The sequence below is a fragment of the Panthera uncia genome, chromosome X (assembly GCF_023721935.1).
Source record: "Panthera uncia isolate 11264 chromosome X, Puncia_PCG_1.0, whole genome shotgun sequence".
NCBI lineage: Eukaryota > Metazoa > Chordata > Mammalia > Carnivora > Felidae > Panthera > Panthera uncia.
The window spans coordinates 107,417,001-107,430,360 of NC_064817.1; the positions used below are offsets into that span (position 1 = coordinate 107,417,001).

Genomic DNA, 13,360 nt, shown 5'->3' on the forward strand with positions numbered 1-13,360 from the left:
GTGTAAGGAAAACGGAACGTACCGGCACACGCATATTCCTTGCCTTTGAGTCGATTCTTTTATGAGCTACTACAGTGTTGTTGTTTTTCCCAGTGAGGGCTGAACAAGGAGAACCCGATTTAAATGAGATGGAGTTTCAGGCATCTCCCAAGGGGACAACTTTTTATCCAGTTAAGAGACACCGGGGGACAATATTGAGATGGCTCATGAAAGCTCGAGTCCCCTGAGAGCTATAAGGATAGGACCAAAGTAGACCTAGCGCGATCTGCCTCGGCTTGATTACGCCCAGCTGAGGGTTCTTTTCCAGAAGGCCGTGGAATAGATTCGACAGCCTTTCGTTCCGTGGCAGCACCTGAGGGTGCGCGTCCCGGGCTGGGGGGAACCCGTGCGGTGGAGACCCGAAAGACGAAGGGATGGGGCCGAACCAGCCGGGAGTGTCGCGTCCCCTTTAAGGGCGGCGGCGGCGGCTGCGGCGGCGCCGGCGCGCGCTCCGACGGCTTCCCTGGGGCCCCGCCCCTTTCCCGTGAGCCCTCGGGGAGTGGTCCGACCGCGGGCGGCTGCGGGTGAGGAGCGGGGCGGGGGGCGGGGGGAGTCATGGCTCGACGCGGCTGGCTGCGGGCGCCCCTCAGCCGCGGCGGCGGCGGCGGCGGCGGCGGCCCCGGGGCCCTCAGGCTCATGCGGCCGCTCTGGTTGCTCCTCGCAGTGGGCGTCTTTAGCTGGGCCGGGGCTTCGGACGGCGCCGGCGGAGCGGCGAGAGCCATGGACGAGGAGATCGTGTCCGAGAAGCAAGCCGAGGAGAGCCACCGGCAGGACAGCGCCAACCTGCTCATCTTCATCCTGCTGCTCACCCTCACCATTCTCACGATCTGGCTCTTCAAGCACCGCCGGGCCCGCTTCCTGCACGAAACCGGCCTGGCTATGATTTATGGCAAGTGCCTCAAACCCATGTCCGCCCCCTGGCGCTCCCCCTTTCTCTGAACGCCGGCTGCTTCGCCTCCTCTCCTGGCCCTGCTCGGCCTGTGTTCGGCTCCCCTTCTGATGCCTTGTATTTTCTGCCTCGCCTGCCCCCTCACCCCCGTTTCTCTGCCTCACCTCATTTCCTCCTCGGCCTCGTCCCCCGTTTTCTCTGCCTCGCACCCCCTTTCCTTTGCGTCTCCACACCTTTTTTCCTTCGACCCCACCCCCTTTTTCTTCCACGCATTCCCCCCCCCCCCACCTCTGCCTACCGAGCTCGGGACCGGGACCCGGGACTGAGGATGGGAGGGGAGTGGGTGCGGTGTCTGGGATTGGGCTGGGGACTGGGGGAGGGGAAGACAGCCTAGCAATCCATTTCTCTGGGGTGTCAGTTTGTTTAAGGTCCATTGAAGCTGCAGTAGTGCCTCTGCTGCTCAGAATCTGGCGTCCTCTTGGAGCCAAGAGTCCACCTTTACCCATCACCCCCGCTCTTGCTACGCCCTGTCCTTTCGAGGTTGAGAATGAAAACCTTACTCCCGTGTAGCCCTGAACGCGAAAGAAGCTATAAAGAAGGCTTAGGGTATTTTTAATGATGTCCTGGTTTATTGTACTATGCTTGTAACATGTGAATAGTATACGTGCGGTCGACCCTCCTCATCTAGGCGTACCGAGGTGAGGACAAGGAAGAGTTAAAGATCTCCCAGCGCTGTGTTGTACTATAGGATGATCAGGACAGTTCAGCCCAACAGTAATTAGGAACACCACACATAGGCAGTATGGGTGACGCTGGTGGCATGAGGTTATTGACCGATCGTTGAGTAAATGGCTTCAGTCCTTGTGTCTTCGTGTGCTTTCTTTCTGAGATTTATTTACGTATTTTTATATTTTGGTCTTGAGAGTAGGGCAAAGCAAACCATGGGCTCACAGGCGTTTTGGCCTGTGCAGAGGCCTCATGAGAGGAAAAGATACATATTGCCGACTGTCTTAATGTGGTCGTGAGGGTATATAGACGGCTGAAAAGATGAGTGCAGTCTGTGAGTGAAGATTATCTTCACATGGAACAAGCTTACACTGATGAGCTTGTTGAGCTTTGTTTCCGGACTCGCAAATCGGTAGAAGCAGCCTTGGCACAAAAAGACATTTCTCCACGAGCCTCCCCACCCCCCCCACCAGCCGTTTCCAGTCCATACAGACTTCTGGAATGTGCATCTCAAGGGTGGCCCAACAAGGTAGTTGTGTGCATCAGGAAAATGCATGAACTCAGGCTTCTTTTTCATTTGTAAGGTAATAAAATGCTAAGCCTATGTGCAAGTATCTCTGCTCCCTAGGATTCTTGGGTTTTAGACATATTAGCTGGTTTTCATATTTCGTATTTTTTTGCATTTTATTTACAGCACCCCTTAAGCTAAATTGGCCAGATAAGCTACACATCTCTGTATAATTTCTTGTATAACAATGTAAAATCAAATGTATACATGATTTATTTATATTTACTGCCCTCAACAAACATTTGCTAGGCAGCCAACTATGTATTAGGCACAGAAAATACAAAGAAATAGATCCCCACCTTCAAAAAACTTTGCTTTCTTGGGCAGACAGGCCATATAAACAAAATAATGGCATCTTAAATTTAGTTAAATGCCAAATGAGTATTATGGTGTTAAAATAAGGAACCGATCACAGAACCCTCTTCCCTCCATATGGAGAGAGAGTACAGTGTAGTGGTTAAAGGTGCAAGGCTTTAAGACCAGAGGTCTGCTAATTTTTTCTATAAAGAGTCAGATAATAATTCGTGTTGATTTGGTGGGTCACATATGTCTCTGTGTCTCTGTTGCGTTTTCTTCTTTTTGTTTTTTTCTTTTTAGAAACCTTTTATAAACTTACAAAATGTAAAAACAGTTTTTAGCTCTCAGGCCATGCAAAAACAAACCATCACTGTAAGTCACCAACCCCTGCTTTAGAGCCAGACCTGGGTTCCTGTACCACTGTGCCATCTGTTCTGCGTGATCTTAGACAGAGTCCCCTACCCTCTTACACTGTCATCTATAAATCGGGAAAAATGATAGTTGGATTATTGCGAGGAAGAATTGTTTTTAGCTTAGTACCTGACCCCTAAGTAAATGTTCAATAAATGACAACTGTGATACTATTGTTACTGCTCTTATAACTGCATTTTCTCAGGTTAGGCTCAGAACAGTTCTTTTAATTTCTCTTATAAGAGGCAAACGTAGTGGTTTCTTTCTTTCTTCCTTCCTTCCTTCCTTCCTTCCTATCCAATAAGGACTTAGAATTGCCCTGGAAACATTTGCTCCTTGGTAGTTGATATCTTTAACCTCCTCTAACTCTTGAGCTAAATTGAAAGTGGGATTACTGACTGCATTTCCTGGTGTGTCTGAGTTAGTGAAAGGTGATGGAATACCTTAGCATTAGTATTTTGTGAAGGAAAAACAAAGGTATCCCTTGCAGAATATAAAGTAGAAGGATGTTGGGCTTGGTTTGCCACGGCTTGGCATTCTGTAGCTGGTTCCATTTTCTCACTATGGCAATGGAGGCTATGGATGAACAGCCTCCTGACTAATTCCCAAGTCTAACTTGAGAATAGATGGGATTGGGTCGAAGTATTTTCAGTGCCATGGAAATTGATGTTTTTAAATCCTAATTACTGTCTGCCATTTACTTTTTCTTATGACTCTTATACCATCAGAGCTGTTATGTTAATATATTATTTTAAGACCTTTATTTTTCAGCTTGTCTTCCAGATGAATAGGCTCCTTACTCTGGGAATATCCAGCCCTCCAAGATTCAGCCCACTGATAGTTTTATTTCTGTGATGTCCGTTTAGCTACCTAAATCCTGGAAAAATGCTATTTAAAATAAGCCTCTCCTTTATATTTTTGAGAGTCAAGAATAAAAAAAGAAAAAAAAAGCCAATATGGTCAGTTTCTAGATTGTAATATAGCCTAGTTGCTACAGCTACAGACACAGTGTGAAAGCACCCAAGTGTTCTATTCATTGGGCTCGCTTGCTTAAGAAGCTTAAAAGTGAGTCACCTTTAGTAAAAATTGTCAGGGTAGTTAATTAAGTCTGAAAAGTGATCACCCACTGTAGTGTGCTTACAGATTGTATAAAAAGCAAGGGACAGGGAAGAAATGTTTTACCTGAAACTTATAGTATCCGGGATCCTACACTTAACTGATGTGATTCATCAGTAAATATTAAGTGTCTTTGACGTATGAGATGTGATGGGAAATACAGATATGAGTCATCATCCCTGCCCACAAAGCACTTACGATCTAGTGCCTTAATAGGTAATGTTTGTTGAGCATTATAACACACTCTACAAGTATCATTTCATTTAAAGCTCCTAACAACCCTGTGAGATGGGTACTGTTATCTTTCCCATTTACAGGTAAAGAAATTGGGGCACAGAGAGGTTAAATGACCTGCCTGAAGTCACATAATTTGTAAGTATTGAGCCAGGATTCAAACCCAGTCAGCCTGGCTCAGAAGCCCCATTCTCTTAGCCTGGAACCATATTGCCTTATATTGAAGAGATAAAGCTTAACTGTAACGATAAACTGGTTAGTATTCTCATTACTACATTTGAGAAAACTGAAGTCCAGTGAGAGGTTATCTACCCTAAGGTCACAGACTAGAACTTGATAGAGCCAGAATTAATACATCTATCTGACTTTCAAACTTGTGCTTTTTCTCCTACATCGTACACTATGCTGTACTAAATTTCATGAGATCGGATATGTAGAAAGATAATACTTACAGTTGTAAGGGTTTTGGAGGTGGATTGTGAGAGAACGGAGACCTTAACCACTGAAGCAGTTAGTGGTGAGAGCCAGGAGATGATTAGAAAATTAGAGAGGCTTTGGAAATAGAAAAACCAGATTTCCATGCTGGTTTTTATCACTTAATGCCAAATACTGTTGGGCAAATCATTTATCCCCATTTTAGTGATGAGGAAACAGTGACTGAGAGATTCATAATAGTGTGGACTGCATAAGGTTATGAGGATCAGATAATATATGCAGAAAGAATTAGGATGGAGATTGATTGACTCAGGGTGCTAGGTGAAAGGATTCCCTTGGAAAAGAGGTTGATCTTTCCCCGAGAAGGCGGGGGGGGGGGGTTAGGGGAAATGAGCTAATGTTGACATGGAGAAGCATGGAATTGAGGCAGTGTACATCAGATGGCCTATAGCTTCTCTGAAAAGTAGGCAGTGAGATTGAGGATCTGAGAAGGAGGGTCAAGATTGGAAGAGCTACTACAGGGAATGTGCTAGAAGACAAAAAAATACACAAACACATGTAAAACTAACCAGAGGCTGGCAAAGGCCTTGCCCTTTTTTTTTGGTGTCTTGAAGTCGAGTTGACTTTTAAAACAAAGTCTAACAGCATTCTTCAAGAAGTAGATAAATGTTATATATACACATACACAGATATGTGTATATAAATATATATGTACCTACATACACTATGTGTATATAAATATATATGTACATACGTACACTTGTTAATCTGTAGAAATTTTATCAATTTTGGCCACACTTAATATCCCAGTGATGTTCCTTCCGTATTTTTGACTATCAGAGGCTTCTAGTGTGATAGCTTGGGAAAATGGGCTGAAATCTATTAGAAAATCAATTTCCATTGATGGTGAGACCTATACGGTGTTGTGGCTTTGGGTGATACTGAGTTCTTTATCCCTGGGAGGGGTTCCAACACAAGAGGGTCAAGAATGTATAGGAGGGGTGGGGCCTCTCTGTTTTGTGAAAGATAGCGCTTTGTGGTTGTATTCTTTGTTGCCTGTTAGTGGTGATTTTAAATTTCGTGATATCAATATTTTTTTGTGCCTCTGTGGGAGGCTAGAAGTTTCCGCCTTATCCCTTTAACAAAGCCCTCTTTTTGTGCACTTTCTCTTGACTGAGAATTGCTTTAACTCCGTGATGATGATTTGACCTTTCACAGAACCCCAATTAACTTGAACTGTCAACTTTATTCAAAGAAATTCCAGTTTTTCAGATGTCTGATGCTGTAATAAAAGGATCTTGATTTTTTCCAACCTAAGTAATTATTCTCCCCACTGAAGTTTTAACTGCCAAAGTGTGTGTTCCAAATTTGTCCAAGCGCTGAGCCCTCCTCAGGGCACCCACCGACATTTCAGCTTTGAGTCAGAGTGCAATAGAATGGGTAGATACCATTCCTTACACAGTCAGGCTTAAGGACTTGGAAAGAATTTGTACTGCTGTTATTATTTGTAGTAGCTTAGCTTTCATTTTTGCACATACACATAAGGGGGTAACTTTTTCTGCACCTCTTAATTAGGTCTTATGGGATAGTAGACAAAAGAGCTCTTACCGTATCATGTAGGCAGGATGACTATGGATCTATAGCCTTTTCTCACCCAGGCTGTGTTTATCAAACCCAGTTGATACCCAGCCATCACTTTTTGGTTTTTAGAGGTGGGCTATTTTCACAGTGTATCTTTCATTGTTTTAATTTTTTTTTAAAGTTTATTTATTTATTTTGAATGACAGAGAGAGTGAGCATGAGCAGGGGAGGGGCAGAGGGAGGGGGAGAAAGAGAGAATCCCAAGAAGGCTCCGTGCTGTCAGCACAGAGCCAGATATGAGGCTTGAACTCCCAAGCCATGAGATCATGACCTGAGCCAAAATCCAGTTGGATGCTTAACTGACTGAGCCACTCAGGCTCATTTTTTAAATTTTTAAATAAGAGTATACTTCACTCATTTCTTGCACCTCCCACCCCACCTCCTGTCTCTGGCAACCACCAGTCTGTTCTCTGTATCCATGAGCTTGGTTTTGTTTTGTTTTGTTTTGTTTTTTGATTCCACATATAAGAGGTATCATAATGGTATTTGTCTTTCTCTGTATGATTTATTTCACTTAGCATAAGTGAACCTCTTCAGGGTCCATCCATATTGTTGTAAATGGCAAGATTTCATTCTTTTTTATGGCTGAATAATATTCCTGTGTGTGTGTGTGTGTGTGTGTGTGTGTGTGTGTGTGTGTACATACCACATTTTCTTTCTCCATTCATCCATCGATGGCCATTTAGGTTATTTCCATATCTTGCCTATTGTAGATGATGCTGCAGTGAACATGGGGGTGCATATTATCTTTTTGAGTAGTGCTTTTGTTTACCTCTGATAAATACCCCAAAGTAGAATTACTAGATCATATGGGAATTTTATTTTTAATTTTTTGAGGAATCTCCATACTAGTTTTCATAGTGGCTGCACCAATTTACAATCCCACCAGCAGTGCACAAGGGCTCCCTTTTCTTCACATCCTTGCCAACACTTTTTATTATTTATCGTCTTTTTGATCTTAGCCATTCTAACAGGTATGAGGTGATCTCGTCATGGCTTTAATCTGCATTTCCCCATTTCCCTTATGCTTAATGATGTTGAGCATGCTTTCGTGTACCTGTTGGCCATCTCTATGTCTTCTTTGGAAAAATGTTCAGATCTTCTGGCCACTTTTTAATCAGATTTTTTTTTTTATTGAGCTATATGAGTTCTTTATGTATTTTGGATATTAGTCCCTTATCAGATATATGGCCTGAAAATATTTTCTCTTTCGTTTATTTTCAATCTGAAACTTTGTTAAAACTTTTTAAAAGGTCGAGATCATCGTAATGTGTAGTAGTTATTCATTGCTGCTCACTTTAAAAAACGTGTGACTGTAATTTGCCTCGGAGAATCCCTCACCTCTGCTCCCTCCCCACTTCTTAGCTCTTCTCCTCTGTCCCCATTTCATCACTTCCCACTCTGGTCTGACTTTTGCCCCTACCACTCCACTGAAACTGCCCTTACCAAGGTCACCTGGGAGCTCCTTGTTACCAAACCCAATGGACACTTTTTAACACCTGTCTTCCTTGACTTTGCTGCAGCATTGACTACATCACTCCCTCCTCTCTTCTTCCTACTCCTGTTGCTTTTCCTTTTTAGACGCCTCCATCAGTTGCCCCTCCTCTACCAGCTTCTTCATGTTGGCTATTAAATGTTGGGATAAAGCTCTGGGCGTATATCCATTGTCCTCTTCCCATTTTATTTGCTCCCCAGGTAATCTCAAAGGCACCTGACTTCAGCAATCTCCACTTGAGACCCCGTACTTCCTTGAGCTTCAGATCCCACATACTCCACTGTGCATGTGTCACAGGTACATCAAACCCAGCATGTCCAAAACAGAACTGTACGTTTTCCCCTGTGATTCTTTTCCCTTTCTCATAGAATGGCCCTGTTGCTACCTGTCTGGTCGCTCAGGCCAGCTTACCCACCTAGTTGCCAAGTCAGTTTGGCTCCCAGTCTTTCTCCCAGTCTCCCTTCCTCCTGGTCTACTCAGTCACTGAATCCTTCTAAAGGATAATACCTTCTAAAAATCTTTCTCTGTCCCTTTTTCTGCTCTCTTAGATTAAGCCCTAAGCTCTTAGTGCCTGAATGACTGCAGTGGCCTTCTCTCTGGCCTCTTTGAACCTCCGTAGTCTAGACCAACCATCTCTTTCTAAAATAGAAATCTGATGTCAAGCCCCTGTTTATTTATAACCCTTCTATGACTTCCTTTCGTTTTCGAGATATAGTCTAAACTCTCTTCTCCAACTTGCAAGGTCTTTTATGACTCAGCTCTTGCCGATCTTTTACACCTTAGCTCTGCCACTTTATAACCCAGCCATACTGAGCTACGTGTGATTCCCTGAATGGGCTGTGTTCTCTCGCTCTTCTGTGACTGGATGTGTACTACTGTGCCTCCTACCTGGAAAACCTCTTTTACTTGTTTCCTTGCTTAGGTGACATCGTTGGAAAGGCTTCCCTATTGTCCCACTTCCTCAGGCTTGGTTAGGTACCTCTTTTCTGTTTTTATAACACCTTGTATAACACCTTGTGCTGTAATTGTTTATTTTGTCTGTTTTGCTAACTGGACTGAGGGCTACTTGGAGGAGGGACCTTGTTTTCATCTCTGAACCCTGGGGACCTTCTCAGCACAATACTCTGTTTATATATATTAAAAGGATGGTTGGCAAGTTAGTGTGAAAGGCAACAGGGAGGTAAAATGTGATAGTGGTGTGCTGTACATCTTGGAGTTAAGCAAAGATCCAGAAGTTTGAGTTCAGTTTGCAGTTGAAGTATATCTATACAATAAAGTATTATTTGACCATAAAAAGGAATGAAGTTCTGATACATGCTACAACATGGATAAACCTTCAAAACATGATGCTAAGTAAAGAAGGCAGACCTACAAAGTCGCATATTATAGGATTCTATTTGTATGAAATGTCCAGGATAGGCAAATCTATATATAGGGAAAACAGATCAGTGATTGCCGGGGCCTAGGAGTTGAGGGGAGTGGAAATGACTGCTAATAGGTATGGGGTTTCTTTTTGGAGCAGTGAAAATGTTTTGGAATTGGATGGTGGTGATCAGTATACAACTTTGTGAATATACTAAAAGCCACTGAATTGTGTGGTTTAAAAGGGTAAACTTTATGGTATGTGGATTACATCTCAGTAAAGCCATTATTAAATCGTTTGATCAACGTAGATTTTATTTGTGCACACTTGAATACCAATATGATGATCCAAGAACAATTCTAGCAATATGTTGATGTCTTAGTGCCAGGCTGAGAACTTCTATTCCGTGTTTTGATTTTAAAGCACATGTTTTAAAATTACAATCTGACCTTTTAGTGGTAGAAGAACTGGATCGATCCACAAATATTATTGACGTTCCAAATTGTTAAGTGTGTATGGTTTGGCCAACTGTAGGGTTGAGTCATTTCTCAATAACTTGAGAAATGTTGTGTTTTGTTTAACAGTCTTGTGAATAGGCGGATGGAGGGGGAGGTGGTAAACATATTTCTAACGTGATCACACTGTCCATTTGGGACACCTTAGAGCATATTCTGTGTGCAGGTAATTTGAAGGTGTTTTTTCATTTTGTTACATTCGTCATCACTTACTTCTTGTTGACTTAGAAAGGCAGTGATATATGCTCTACCCTAGGGAATGTTTTTCCCTCTTGTCCCACTGGAGTATATGAATATTGGACTCAGATTTGTGAATTGAGTAATACTTTAAAATATAACTGCGTTCAGCCTAAAAATTGGTTCTGAAGCACAGGGGACTATCATAAGAGTTCTTTTGCTCTCAACCCAAAGGTATGTATGGGGTATAAAAGAAGTAGTCTTTGTCCTAGAGAAGAGCTTATATGGTTCTTTTATTATTTCCAGGTCTTTTGGTGGGCCTTGTGCTTCGATATGGCATTCATGTCCCAAGCGATGTAAATAATGTGACCCTGAGCTGTGAAGTGCAGTCAAGCCCAACTACCTTATTGGTAAATGTTAGTGGGAAATTTTATGAATATACACTTAAAGGAGAGATCAGTTCACATGAACTCAATAACGTGCAAGATAATGAAATGCTTAGAAAGGTAAGTTCTCAGTTAAAGGGACTATTGGGATTTTTTTAAAAAGTGTATATGTAACTAGCAGCAAAATGATTCAGGAGAAAAATTTATAATGAATTTTTAATGTTTAAAATCATCTGTCTTTTAAAATGGAGAAAGATCTCAATTAACAAACGTAATGCTAAGGAAATGGACATCTGTACATTTCATTTTCTGATTGAGGCTAAGTACTGTAATCCTTTTTGTTTCACTGCATGATGTTTATAATTGTAATAAATGGTTACCAGTATTGACTTGAGCAGAATTCATAAGCATTTCTTTCAATTTGCAGATGGTCTTTAGAGTTTTATCGTACATCAGCACATTGAGTAATACCTAAAATATTCCATTAATATTTCTCTGAATTCTTTCTTGCTTTGATTGTATTCTATACTGAGGACAATTTAATCTTTCTTTGATTCATAATCTGGCACAACTTCAGGGTCCCCATTCTGAGTATCAGTTATTGTACCATGCTGTGCATAAAGCTTTATGTAGGAGGCTGTGTTGCAGTCTTGCTCCCAGACATTCCTGGAGCTGCTTTCTCCTGTCCCCATCATAGTCCCCCCTCCCATGAAGCTTCTAAGGGCTTCATCGCGCATGTTCTCTTTTTTTCCGCCCACCCTTGGCCATTTGCCTCCATTTCTGTCTTCTGCATGGGCAGGATTTGGCTCTCATAGCTACTTGGTTGTGGTCCTGACCATCTTTAATGCTTTTTAAAATTTCATACGAACTTCATTTACTTTGCAGCAAGAGTTCTTTCCACCTGCGGAAAATTTCAGTTCCTTAAAAGTTCTAGTAAATAAAATTTTAGCATGGGCTATGTGTGTAGCTGCTTTCTGTTCATGTCAGATCCTACCGTAGCCTCATGAACAGAAAGGGGTGCCTGTATTATTATAGGGAATAGATATTAAAAGAAATAGGCTGTCAGAACTAGAAATCTTAGTCTCACAGAAGTATTTTAACTGTAATATTATGCTATATATTTTTAGGGATGTTCCCTATGTAAGAAGTCTGTTTCTTCTTGCCAGCAATAATGCCATACCCCCAAATTTTGTTACCAGTTTGAGGTCTCTTTTATTTATTTATTTTTTTAAATTTTTTTTTTTCAACGTTTTTTATTTATTTTTGGGACAGAGAGAGACAGAGCATGAACGGGGGAGGGGCAGAGAGAGAGGGAGACACAGAATCGGAAACAGGCTCCAGGCTCCGAGCCATCAGCCCAGAGCCTGACGCGGGGCTCGAACTCACGGACCGCGAGATCGTGACCTGGCTGAAGTCGGACGCTTAACCGACTGCGCCACCCAGGCGCCCCAAGGTCTCTTTTATTTAAAGCAAAGATATGTTCATGTTTTTTTTTCCCCATTTTAAAGATTTTTTAAATGTTTATTCTTGAGACAGAGACAGACAGAATGTGAGCAGGGGAGGGGCAGAGAGAGAGACACACACAGAATCCGAAGCAGGCTCCAGGCTCCGAGCTGTCAGCACAGAGCCTGACGCAGGGCTTGAACTCACCAGCCGTGAGACCATGACCTGAGCCGAAGTTGGACACAACACACTGAGCTACCCAGGCGCCCCCCCCCCACCATTTTTAAGATTTTTAATGTCATAGTATTTTTTTAACATTTTTTTATTTTTTAAAATTTACATCCAAATTAGCATATAGTACAACAATGATTTCAGAAGTAGATTCCTTAGTGCCCCTTACCCATTTACCCCATCCCCCCTCCCACAACCCCTCCAGCGACCCTGTTTGCTCTCCATATTTATGAGTCTCTTCTGTTGTGTCCCCCTCCCTGTTTTTATATTATTTTTGTTTCCCTTCCCTTCTGTTCATCTGTTTTGTCTCTTAAAGTCCTCATAGGAGTGAAGTCATGTGATTTTTGTCTTTCTCTGACTAATTTCACTTAGCATAATACCCTCCAGTTCCATCCACGTAGTTGCAAAGGGCAAGATTTCCTTATTTTTGATTGCCGAGTAATACTCCATTGTATAAATATATATACCACATCTTCTGTATCCATTCATCCATTAATGGACATTTGGGTTCTTTCCATACTTTGGCTACTGTTGATCGTGCTGCCATAAACAATGGGGTGCATGTGTCCCTTCGAAACAGCACACCTGTATCCCGTGGATGAATGCCTAGTCGTGCAATTGCTGGGTCGGAGGGTAGTTCTATTTTTAGTTTTTTGAGGAACCTCCATCCTGTTTTCCAGAGTGGCTGCACCAGCTTGCATTCCCATGTCATAGTATTTTTTAATGTTTATTTATTCTTGAGCGAGAGAGCGACAGAGAATGAGTGGAGGAGGGGCAGAGAGAGAGAGGAAGACACAGAATCCGAAGCAGGCTCCAGGCTCTCCAGGCACAGAGCCCGACATGGGACTCAAACCCACGAACTGTGAGATCCTGATGTGAGCTGAAGTCGGAAGCTTAACCTACTGAGCCACCCAGGTGCCCCTAATGCGTGTATTGTAACACGCTTTCCACAGATAGGACTTAACAGATTGCTCCGACACTGTCTCCTTTTCGTTTGGTTGAGAAATAGAACAACAGCTATCCTATATGAAATATTTTGCAGTTACCACAGTAATATTCTTGCCTTTCACCAGTTTAAAATTAAATCTTTTTTCTTTTTGATAATTTGATAATGTAATACGAGGTCTCCTAAGGGAATTCATCTAAAAGAACTCTTTATTTTAACAGGTTACCTTTGATCCAGAAGTATTTTTCAACATATTGCTTCCTCCTATCATATTTTATGCAGGATATAGTCTGAAAAGAGTAAGTGCTTTTGTATTTCATATACTTTGAACGACCTTAACCTCCATGGGCTTTTTCATCTTTGTCACTTCAGAAATAGGCAGTTCTTTCCAGGTTTCCCTCCCTTCTCTCCCTGCTGAAATTTATGCCTGCACAAAAATTCTTTCTCT

The 13,360-nt window shown here is 42.4% G+C and overlaps 1 protein-coding gene across 2 annotated transcripts in view; it reads left to right on the top strand.

Moving 5' to 3' along the window:
- Positions 1–573: 573 nt before the first annotated feature.
- SLC9A6 (solute carrier family 9 member A6) overlaps positions 574–13,360 on the top strand; it is a 53,889-nt gene continuing 41,102 nt past the window's right edge. For both annotated transcript variants that reach the window (XM_049644327.1, XM_049644326.1), the window contains exons 1-3: positions 574–928; positions 10,213–10,412; positions 13,134–13,211. In XM_049644327.1, coding sequence (XP_049500284.1) covers positions 595–928; positions 10,213–10,412; positions 13,134–13,211 — 612 coding nt within the window. In that variant the 5' untranslated portion in view covers positions 574–594. The remainder of the gene's footprint in view (positions 929–10,212; positions 10,413–13,133; positions 13,212–13,360) is intronic.